Source organism: Camelus dromedarius, chromosome 16, assembly GCF_036321535.1.
Source record: "Camelus dromedarius isolate mCamDro1 chromosome 16, mCamDro1.pat, whole genome shotgun sequence".
Classification (NCBI taxonomy): domain Eukaryota; kingdom Metazoa; phylum Chordata; class Mammalia; order Artiodactyla; family Camelidae; genus Camelus; species Camelus dromedarius.
Window position 1 is genome coordinate 38,679,412 of NC_087451.1, and position 12,138 is coordinate 38,691,549.

Consider the following 12,138-nt stretch of genomic DNA (forward strand, 5'->3'; position numbering starts at 1 on the left):
GGCGCTGCCCGGGCTGAGCGGGGAGGAGGGAGAGGCTCCGCGCCTCCTGGACCCGCCCACTCCACCGCCCTTCATCCCGAGATTCTGTCACGCTCCTCCCTGGGACATCCCCCAGCCTCATCCCTTCGTCCCCACTGCGTCTGCTCTCCTGGTGGTGTCCAAGGCCAGCCCCACCAGCAGCCAGCTCTCCTCTGCTCTCTCCTCACCGCAGAGCGCCGGGGTGATGTCCGTGTACCTGTTCATGAAGAGGTACACCGCCGAGGACATGTACAGGCCTCACCCCAGCTTCTACCGCCCGCGTCTCAGCAACTGTTCTGACTACTCAGGCCAGTTCCTACACCCGGACGCCTGGGTCCGGGGCCGCAGCCCCTCCGACATCTCCAGCGATGCCTCCCTGCAGATGAACAGCAACTACCCAGCCTTGCTCAAGTGCCCCGACTATGACCAGATGTCCTCTTCCCCATGCTGAGGCTCGCCGCCACCTCCCTCCTTGGACTACGGATGGCCAGGCAGCCTTCCCATGCTCCCCTGTCAGTCTGTGAGCCCTAGGCCCTTGGTTGACAGGCCCAGGCTGCCCCATGCTTAGCTGTTGTCATTTGACCCCTGTCCTCTCCCTGCTTCCCCTAGAGTAGGTCCAACTACCACAGGATGGATATCAGGAGCCTGGAACCAGCGAGCAAGCTGATTGGCTGAGAGCATGGGTGTAGCCCCACCCCCTTGAGTGCCAATCACTCCAGCAGCTCTCTCCTTTCCTGGGAGAGGTGGGTGTGAGGGCTATGAATTCATCCCCGCACACCCAGCTTCATGGTCCCGGCCAAGGCGAGCTCCGAGATGCCAAGACCCTTAAAGAGACCCAGCTGGACTTGGGTGCTGGCCCTCACGTTCATGATCTGGGCCATTGGGCCAAAAGGTGACTCTGATGTGAGGCCTGACGGGTTCAGAATCATCAAGCACTTTTCCTCGTGAAATCCTTTCTCCTTTCTCGTCACCCACATCCCTGCATACAACATGCCTGTCTGTGCTCTACACCTCCCCTCTGCCCCACAGCCTGTGAATCTGTTTCCCTCTTCTCCCGGCAGAACTCAGCTGCCCCAGCCTCTGTCCCTAAGGGGCTAAGGGTGGGTCTGAGGCCTCTCTCATGAGTCACAAAGAGGTGTTAATGGCTGATGATGTCTTAATATGACTGGCCCCTTGATAACAGATTTAATGGGTCTTTCATGCCTTAACCCAAAGAGGTGACTCTGACCGTGAGAATTTCAGAATTTGGCTGGTCCTAGTTAATGTTACCAAGCACTGTTTCAGGCCCTAGAGATACTGTTCCTGCTCACATGAGCTCTATTTTCAGTCCAAAACCCTAAAATATAATCATGTAGACAGATGTCTTTACCACCTAAGGAGAAGGCAGCTTTCAAAGAGGCTGCCTGGGACTGGGAGCTGGATTTGCCGACACCTGAGTCTGAACAAGCCAGACTCAGAATGATCCAGCTGCTCTCCTGAGGATGCCTGTCAGCATTTGGGGTTTGCCAACTTAATCCTGATACAGGGTAGCGTCTGCTCCCTGGGTATGGGGCATACATAGGCAAACAGATTCCCCAGAAGACGAGGTGGCGTGATGCCCATTTTCCTGGTAAGAAACCTGAGTTGGGAGGTATGTAGCACCTGCCATGAAGTTCAGAAGGAAACCGGTGAAAGGACCACAGCAGGACGGGACCCCCCCTCAGATCTCCAAGCATCTTCTCAGCATTCCCACTTTTGGATTGGAGGTTTGGGTAACAGAACAGCGCTGGGCTCTCCGCCGTGTGTTTCTGCCATGCCAGCTTTTCTCCCTTTCTCTTGCTCTCTTTAAGACAAGTTCTCGGCACAAAAAGCCACTGTGGGCAACACATGGGCTCTGGAAAGAAATACAGAAAACTGCATTTCTGGCCCGGGCAGACTTCGGAAGGGCAAGGCATTCATTTGCTTGGGCTTCCACGGGCTGGGAGGCTTAAACCACAGGCATTTATTTTCTCACAGTTCTGGACGCCGGAAGTCCGAGATCCAGGGGGCAGCTGATTTGATTTCTTCTGAGGCCATTCTCCTTGGCTTGCAGATGGCTGTCTTCTCAACGTGTCTCCACATCATTTTTTTGTTTTTTGTTTTTTCCTGCCTGCGTGCATGCGTGCCCCTGGTGCCCACATACCCTTGTATAAGGACACCCGTCAACTTGGCTAAGAACCCTCCCTGATGCTTCATTCTGACTTCATCACCTCCTTAAAGGCCCCATCTCCAAACACAGCCATATTCCAAGCGTGGAGGGGAAGGTCCCAACATGTGAACATGGGGCACGGGGGGGGGGGGCACAGTTCAGCCCAGACCAGGCAGGCTGCTTCACCTCTGGAGTATTCCACTGAAAGTGGAGGAGACATGAGAGATGTGGACTCTGGTCCTTGTTCTGCCACTATCTCAGCATGGATCCTTGGGCAACGCCTTTCTGCTCTGAGGGACTCGGCCTAAACTATTTCCAACCTCCCCTCCCTGCCCCAACTCTCACGGAGAAGCGCCAGTGGCCCCCACGTGTGACTTTTCACCCCCTGTCTATCCCCAACTTCCACTCCGTTGGTACCTGCCGTGACGTGTACTCCCTGGTTCCCATTTATAGATTAATACGGAAACCACGTTCTTCCCCGTGGCAAAGGACTCGCTGAGCGTCCTTGGAGACCATTAGGTAGCATTTCCAAATTGGACAGTTGTTCAGATGTGCTCAACTCCAATTTTTGTCAATGTAATTAGCTCCTCAAATGCACTGTTCTCTCCCTAAAGCACTTTTTCTCTGTCACTGTACCAGGTTTGTTTTTGTGCACATGGAAAAAAATAGAATCCACTCCTGAACAAAGCTGATTGTCGACTGTGACATCATTCGGGTGGGTCTTTGTCGTCCAGCTGAGACAGGCAGCTCCCACCCTGGGAATGCGCGATTTACGCGTATCTTAGGAACGGGTTCTGGACCCTTGTCTTCCTTCCTGGGGGATGGGTGAATGTGTCACTTACTGTGCAATGGTGACAGTTTCTTTTCTGTCTATAAGCTGAGAACTGGGGCCTCTTGGCAGCCCCTCCACAATCAGAAGATTTTTATCAAACACTGAAGTGTATAAACTCAACTCAGAAGCCATTAATTAGGACACCTTCCCCAATACATTTTCTGAACTTTTATTTCCCCAGGAGGAAAAAAAAGACTGATGATTTTTTATTTTTTCACCCTCAAAATATGGGAGGGGGACATTAATATACCGAAGTCTGATGAATTATGGAAGAAAACCAATTGGGGTTACCAGCCGGGTGGTTCAGACAATTCTGACAATTGTTCCCTCTCTCCTGGAACTCACCAGCCTCCTTCTTGCTCCAGGGGTTAGTCAGTGGTGTCCGCCTCCTCCACGACAGACACTCAGAGAAGACCTTCAATGAAATGATCTGTTTTCAGGGCTGCACGGAGTTGAGGGGGAGCAGTTGGGGGCAGAACCACACCAGCGTATCAGTGATGTTCCTGAGGACTGTGTGGCAGGGAGCCGTTCTATTAATGTTTGGGTAACTATCCTTCATCCCTAAATAAAAGTAGCATATTAGGGTTCACCAGAGAAACAGAACCAGAAGAATGTACATATAGAGAGGTTTATTTCAAAGAACTGGTTCCTGTGATGGTGGAGGCTTGGCAAATCCAAAAATCTGTCCCCTGGGGAGGTCAGCAGGTGGAGACTGAGGGAAGAGTTGCAGTTTGAGGTGGAAGGCTGTCTGCCAACAGATTTCCTTCTTGCTTGGGGGAGGTCAATCTTTGTTCTGCTTAAGCTTTCAACTGATTGGATGAGACCCACCACATTAAGGAGGGCAATCTGCTTTACTCAGAGTGCACTGATTTCAATGTTCATCACATCTGAAAAACACCTTCACAGAAACAGCCAGAACAGGGGAATAGGGTATAGCTCAAGTGGTAGAGCACATGCTTAGCATATACAAGGTCCTGGGTTCAATCCCCAGTACCTCCTCCAAAAATAAATAAAGTTAATTACCTCCTCCCACAAAAATAAAATAATAAATAATAAAATAATTTAAAAAAAGAAACAGCCAGAACAGTATCTGGGTACAATGGCCCAACCAAGGTGACACATGCAGTTAACCAACACAAGTGGATAAAGGGAAAGGTGGGCAGGGGAAATAGCATTCCGCCTTGAGAACTGCAGGGCGGGTGGCGGGGGAGGGGTGGGGGGAGTCAGCACAGCTATGCACAGTTGCGCATAGCCACAACAGGAGCACTGCTCCTTCACAGGCTGTCCCTTGGGCTGAGGCCATCTGCTTGATGAGGGTGTGGGTCCCCTTTGCAGGACCCCACCCCCAGCCTTGACTTTCATTCCACACTCAAGGTTGGGGGACCTGCAAATGAGACCCACACCCTCATATGCTAATACAACCCTTGGGAAGTTAATCAGCCTTTGGGACACACGTACTCTGTGTCGCGAGTGGGCACAAAAGTGGATGAATGAGTGGATTCTGCAGAACGCACTTGTGCTCAGGCCTAGACAGGCCAGGACGCAGCCTGCCCTGTGCATGTGAGCTCAGTCATGGTGGTGTGGCTCAGTGGCTGCCACCTGCAGCCCCAGTACTCCCGGCTGTAGCCCCTCCCTTCTGGCAGGATAAGGTCTCTGGATTCCCACATACCCCTGCGCTGGGATCCTAGACCTCTGCTCTGTGACTTTGGACAGGACACACCCTCCCAGGGCCCACCTCACGTGTACCTCAAGCCTGATCTCCCTGTCTGTTCTGGAGCAAAGACTTTCTGCTTGGGGGGCCCTGCCCTTGGGTCTTCCATACAACAGGCCCTCTGCCCTGCTCATTCCAGGATGAGCAACAGATAGACGACGTCCTACAAGGTCAGCTGTAGGTTTGGGGGAAAATGGATCCGCCATCTTGAATCAAGACACAGTTTCTCACAAACGTCAGTTTAGACACTGTGACTCCAGCTTCAACTCCAGCAGAGAGGCATCACAAATATCCTCATCATCAACAAGCATACAGCCCCCTTCTTAGAGTGCTTGGCACGTAGTAGGTGCTTGGCAAGCACAATCTCATTTGACACTCTCAGTTCTATGCATAGGAAGACACTGAGCCCTAAGGATGGGTAGGGACTTGCTCACGATCACAGTCAGTAATATTTGCAGTGCTTGGCAAGTGCTGTTTCATATGGTTGCTGTCTGCAGTTCTAAATGCCCAGTGTGGCCAAGGCATCCACTTCCATAATCAGAGAAGTGGGTTCCATCCAAAGATAGATGGAGAAGGAAAGCTCTCATTAAATGGGAACGAAAGGTGAGCTGTTGTTCCCCTGAAGGCTACTGATTAATCCCATCTCCTTGTCTCCCCTCCCTACACATGATGCCAACCTGTGTAGGAAAAACTCACTGCTTCTTCCTTTACTCGCACACAATACCTCTGACACCAGATGTATGGGTTTTTTCCCCCAACTCCAAGCAATTCTTGGTGACACCAGCTGGGTGTGCTACAGTCCAATTCACAGCTGACACGCAGACACCACGGGTTCCTGGCTCGGTCCCACGGGACTGCCCCACTTCAGATGCCAATCCCAAGAAGTAGGTCCCTAGGTTACGCACAAGTTCTGTCCGACTTGGCTACAGATTAGAAGCTCCCATGACTCTCTTCCTTGGATCTGATCGTTTGCTAGAATAGTACCCAGAACTCTAGGCAACACTGACTTCCATTTACCAGTTTATTATATAAAAAAGAATATGAAAAAGGATTTGGATTAATAGCCAGATGAAGAGATATATAGAGTGAGATCTGGAAGGGCGCTGAGCCCAAGGGGCTCTGTCCCTGTGGAGTTGGCACGCACCACCCTCCCAGCACGGGGCTGTGTTCATCAACCTGGAAGGCCCTCCAAACCCTGTCCCTTAGAATTGTTACGGAGGCTTCGTCACTTAGGCGTGATCGATCATTAACTCAGCCTCCAGCCCCTCTCTCCTTCCTGGAGGCTGGAGGTGGTGGGTGGCTGAAAGTTCCAAGCTTCCGATCATGGCTTGGTGTTTCAGGTGACCAGCCCCCCAACCCGAAGCCATCCAGGAGCCCACCCAGAGGCACCTCATTAGAACAAAAGACACTCCTATCACCCAGGAAGTTCCAAGGCATTTAGGAGCTCTGTGCCAGCAACTGGGGGCAGAGACCAATATGTATATATTTTTTTTTGCATTTTCACACAAGCAATGTTGGAAATGGCTGCAGAGCAATTCCAGATTTTCTTGACTGGGGTCCAGTCAGGGGTGGACACTCACCACACTCTCCTTGCTTGCTAACACGTGGAGGAAGGCTCAGCACGTGTGTGGACTGACAGGGGAGGCTGCGACCAGGGGTCACCTCTCGCATCCCAACAACCTGATCCAGGCAGAGTGCTGAGGAGTTGCGCTCAGACTTGGTCTCTGAATCCCATTTTCCTGGCTGAATCCCAGGGCACCATGAAGCAAGTGGCCAGTGGGGGTGCCGTGGGAGGTGAGACTCCGGCAGTCTCAGTCCATCAGCTGGCGAGGAGGAAGGAATACTTCCGTTTGTTCAGCACAACATCTGAAGCACCGTATGTGTGAGTTCCCATCCTGGTGGCTGGCTGAGGTGCAAAGAAAAAAAGTGGAGCGTAAATGAATTTGCCTTCACCACACTTAAATGTGACGAGTGTCACCTTGTTTTTCTAAATCAGATGAAATCTCACTTTGAGCCCCTCAGCTTGGTGGTGGGAAATTCAATGTCCCCAGGGGCTGCTGAGAAATCCAGTGGGGAGTGGGTGCAGAGGCTCCCAGGCAGCTGGAAATCACAGCCCGACCCAGGGGAGGTGCGAGGGTCCTCAGAGAGGCAGGTGTCCAATGTCCTCAGAAATACCACGCCAGCACCCCTAGAGGCCCCGCAAGGAACTCTGGTCCCCACGACCCCAGGAAACCACCAGTTACACTTTCTGACTCATTTTCTTCCCAGGCATGGGGGCTGTCCCCAGAGTGGGCACTCCTCCCTGACCTCTTCCAAGGACTTCCTTCCAACCTGCCCCCTTGGGAAGATTCCATATGGCCCTCATGCATCCCTAGAGACACCGCGACGGTCTCTCTTTCCTGGCTTGGAGGCAGAGGAAAGAGGTGGGGAAAATAGTCAAAGTATTCTTATTAATTCACCCTGAGAGCTTACCAACAATAATTGAATTAGTCCTACTTATTATTTTGGTTATTGCTACCATTTATTTGGTATCTACTATATGCCAGCTTCTACCCTAGGCAGTCCTACATGATTTATTTATTTGTTCCAACCCTCAGAGCAGAGTCTGAGTTAATTATACTCTCCAGTTCGTGGTGCACAGCTGTCACTGGTCCACGCAAGCCTGGGCTCTTGGTTTTTCATTCATTCATTCATTCATTCACTCATTCGCTTTTTCCGCTCCCCTCCCACCGCGTGAGCAACCTTTCCCATGTGTTTAATAATGCAGCTTTTAGACATATGTGCTTCTTCAAATGTGCACTGTTGATTTTTGTATATGTGTTTTAATTTGAATAAATGGTACTGCCTTTTGTACGACATTCTTTTCCTCGCTTTTTCCATCAGCACTGCTTTATGGCGTTTCTGTTTTGTTCCGTGAACTTGTGGTCCATTGTTCTAACCATCGCCTAATACACCACAGTGGGCATCCACTGTCTTTTGCCTAAATCCCAGAGAGAAATCCCAGTGACAGACACCAGGAAAATGGGATTGGAAAGTCGGAGTCGTGAACTCATCTCCAAGCTCTGACCCTGATTCCTCCAGCAACTTCGCTTGGGTCAGGTTGCCTCTGACTCCCCACCACTCACAAACAGAGATGCTAAAATACAGCCATCTGTCTCCTTTACAGATCCGTGTGGCCATTTGGGGGGGATATACCAAAAAGTGGAATGCACGCCTCACAGGATACGTGTGCACTTAATTTGACCACACAAATCCCTAACGTCACGCTGCTTCTTCTGTAAATAGTTCACTGTGTATCTGCAAAGCTAGGATTCTTTTAAAACCATGTAATGCGACTAATAGCACCCTTAAAATATTAATAATTCCTTAATTCTTTCACATACCTAGATCAATGTTCAGATTTTCCCAAGTATTATTTAAAACAGGCATAAGTATCTGTGTTTCTCCGTTTATTGAGCACCATACTGTATCCTCATGCTGCAGATGGTTTTCAGGTCCCTCACATTTCTTTTTATCTATAGGTTTCTCTATCTCATCCCCCATCACTTGCCCCATAGAGTTTCCCATCTGACTGTATCCCCAGGGTGTCAATGAATATTATCTTCTGTTCCTTCTGTAAATAAGTTCGTGGACCCTGAGGTTTGACAGGATGCAGGTCAGATCTGTTGGCAATAACACTCCTTCAGGAGGCACGAACCATCCGGCTGTCTTTCCTTCGTGACATTGGTGGCTGATGATAGTCATGGCTCAGGTCCATTATTTTACTGGTGGCTGCAAAATGCTGGCTGTCAAATCTCACTCTTCATTGATGAGCTGAAAGACTGCTGTCCAGAGAAAACTCTCCTCATCTGCTCTCTGGTTTCTGTACCTCAGTCATCATTTTGCAGCTATATATATCTATAGATCTATTTATATATATATACATATATATGTATATATTTAGATGTTCCCAGTCCCCAATGGATGGACATGTGGGTTGTTCCCACTGATAATATCCACTAGCAATGTTTTGCCAACCCTCCCGTGGGAGCTACGCTTTGGTCCTATCTTAATTTTCAAGACCAGTCTCCTCACCGTGAATATTAATGTTGCTATTCTTTCTGGTCCCTGTGTTTGTCCTCTGCTCCAAGGGCATTAAACCAACGGATCTCAAGTCTTCCTCTAAGCGGTCTGCCCTGATTAAATGACTCAGGAATGGCCATTTCTTTGCCAGCTTTGGGAGATGCTCCAAGCAAGGCTAGAAGGCCATTCCCAGGGAGGCTGGGTGAGTTTCAAGTTCACCAGTCACAGGACAACACTGCCAGGAGCTCACGCCCCACGGCTCCCGCCCCCATATGCAGAGGGGCCTTTCCTGGAGGCCCCCTCCAGCTGTGAGTCACCAGCTCCCAAGTTCCCAAACCCCATAGGAAAAATGCAAATGGATTCTGGTGAATAGGAACTCAAGCCACCCGTGTGGAGGAGGATGTTATAATATCAGGCTGTCGCCGAATTAACGTTATTAAACAAATGTGCAAAAATAGCAGCCATAATTACTCCTATACAGTAGCTCAATCTGGAGCTCCCCATGCGGTTTTGTGCCCCCCTAAACACAGAGCTGTCTCTCTTCTGCTCCTGTGGGCCTTCTCCTTCCTTCTCGCCAAGATGTTGCAGAGGAAAGAGGCCCCCAGCAAGCTCCCAGAACTTCTTTGTTTCTTTGGGAAAGAAGAAAAGGGTGGGAATGAAGATTTCTTCAGCACCTACTATGTGCCAAACCCTTGACACACGGAACTCCATTTAATCCTCGGAACAATCGAATGAAGTGTCATTATTCCCATTGGACAGATTAACAAACTGAGTCCAGGAGAGGTCACTGGGCTTGTAGATGTGAAAGCCTGGGTTTGACCAACCCCCAAACCTATGCCCTTTGCCCTTTGCTTTTTGCCCTGCTCTGAATGTTCCTCTGACCAATATCTCCCCAACCTCCCCCTCCCACTCTCTCTACAGACACCTCACATCAAAGTAACTGCCCATGGCATGATGGCTTTTAGAGTTGGCCCTGTCCCAAGCAGGCTCTGTGTGTCCCTGAGTGTGGCCTGTCCACTGCCTCAGTTCGGCCCCGGGGCCAGGATCTCTAGCGGGAGAGCAGAGCAGGTGGGATGGAGGAGAGGTGGGGCTTGGCTCCCCGGCAAGTTGGCGTGAGGACACTGGGACAGGGCAGGGGGATGGAGGCTCAGGAACGGGAGGCCCAAGCCCAGATCTGGTCACCAGGCTGGCTTGTCTGGTGAGGGTGGTCGCATGGTGGCAGGGGCAGGTGCACAGCAGCACATGGGGCCCTGTCCCCACTCAGCAGCCTGGTCTTCGTTCTGACTTGACCATGTGCCTTCATCTCTCTGAGCCTTCATCTCGTCCATGCGATGGAAGGAAAGATGCTGCCTCTACGTTACAGGCTACAGACATAACAAAAAACTCTGCAAAGACTGTAGATACAAGGTGTCATTGGTCTGTGTGTACACAGCCATCAAGGGCCTTCCCCAGAGAGCCAAGCTCGGGTTTGGAGCTGGGGGTGAAGACGGCAGTGGTCAAGCCAAGATCTTCTCCCTTTGTTCTTGAGAAGCTCACAGCTGAGCAGAGCAGTTGTGATGATGATGACAGCGACTGTTACTACCAAGTGGTACATCCTGTGCCCACCACCAGGGTCCCCCTTCAGTGAAGGGCTTGTCCCTGTCTCTGGGAGGCCTGCAGCCAGACCCTCAGCCACCAGCGCCTTCCTTTGGGAACTGCCCCACCCACGGTCACGCCCTTCCTGGGGCAGCCCACATCCATGACAGCTCCGTTTGGGACTGTAAAGGCCTGGTTATCCGGGGCCAACTCAGGAACCCCGCAGGGCCTGTCGGCCTCCAGCGCCCCCTAGGGGTCGAGCCTGCGCCGCCGCTGCGCTCACTCCGCCCAACCCTGGGCTCAAGGACACCCCCGACCCCAACTCCTGCCAGCACCTCCGCTCTTTCTCACTGTGCTCCCCTGGGAATCCAACCTGCATCAGGGTCTCGCTATAATTATATAATCCCTGCTAAAATCTCCCAAGGGTGCTTGCAGGTGAGCCTGGCCGACAGGATTCTCAGAGCCGCAGAAACAAGCCTTAGAGGACATCTTCCCTTTTCCTCTACTCAGCGCCCCGGCTCCTCTTCTTCAGGTCAGGGAGTGGGGAAGGTGCTCAAGCTGGGACAATTAAGGTCCCTCACACCGGATGGGCTAAGGTGGGGAGCCCCCTGCCTCCAGCCCACCTCAGTGAGGGCAGCACAGTCTGTACCGATTTCACACGCCAGGCGGATGCCTCCCTGGGCGCGCATCTCAGGACGCCCCCACATGGTGTTGACCTCCCGCTCCGCACCCACCTGCCCCACAGAGGCAGCTCTGGAGTTGGACAGTTAAAATTGCTGATGCTCTTTACTGTGCATAGTTCTAACTCCAGTCACTTCAATCTGCTGGTATTGCTCTGCCTTTAAGGATGACATCAAATAAATCCTGCTTTGCAGCATTGCATCTGAGGATAGTCATTGGTCCCCATTGACTGGTCACGTCTTCTCTAGGTAAACTATGTCCACGTCCCCTTCCCAATCTAGAGGTGCTGTGATCCTGGGGTATTTCATCATCCTGGTCACTGCCCTCTGTACACCCTCCAGATGGCATTGTCTCTTTTGAATGTCATGTTCAGAATTGATTCAAAACTCCAGCGCTAGCTGCTGGAGACCACCATTTCCCTCGATGTGTGTGCGTTGTGCATTTGTCTGTTTGGTTTGTTAAGAAAATGACATAAACTTGTAACCTAAGTTGAGTTCCAGGCCTTAAGTTGGTCTTTACCAGCCTATACCTGGAATATTGGTTTTTTGGAGTTGAAAGTCTGCACTTGGCTTTTACACCATTCCTTTATCAAATTGTGCACTTGTCCATTCAACCTAGAACTTGCACCCACAAAGAAACATTTTTTTTTTCAAATCTCGAATGTTTTCCCGATTTTACAAAGAAAAAAGCTAACAACTCTGCCCTCTTATGGCCAATTTATTGATTTCCTTCTCTTTACAACATTGCCTTGGGGTGGAGTGGAGCCAGCTAACTCCCTTAGTGGCTTTGACACTAACTGACATGCATTTGCTTCTAAATAACACGTCTGCTTGCACAAAGGCAGAAAACCCTGTGGACCTCTGGGTTGATTCCAACAAAAACATCCACTAGGAACATTTTGCCAACCCTCCCACATTTTCATTTTCATTATCTTTGATCATATCTTCATTTTCGAGATAAATCTCCAAGCCGTGAGTATGAACGTTGTTGTGCTTTCTGGCTTGCCCTCTGCTCCAAAGGGCATTAAACAAACACATCAGAAGCTTCCTCTAAGGAGTCTGCCCTGGTTAAATGGCCCAAGAATGGCCCCTG

General features: G+C 50.8%; 1 protein-coding gene across 1 annotated transcript in view; it reads left to right on the top strand.

The window, feature by feature from the left end:
- The window catches only part of CACNG5 (calcium voltage-gated channel auxiliary subunit gamma 5), a 37,068-nt gene extending 34,213 nt beyond the window's left edge, over positions 1-2,855 (top strand). The window contains exon 6 of the mRNA XM_031468917.2: positions 212-2,855. Coding sequence (XP_031324777.1) covers positions 212-469 — 258 coding nt within the window. The 3' untranslated portion in view covers positions 470-2,855. The remainder of the gene's footprint in view (positions 1-211) is intronic.
- The last annotated feature ends 9,283 nt before the right edge of the window (positions 2,856-12,138 follow it).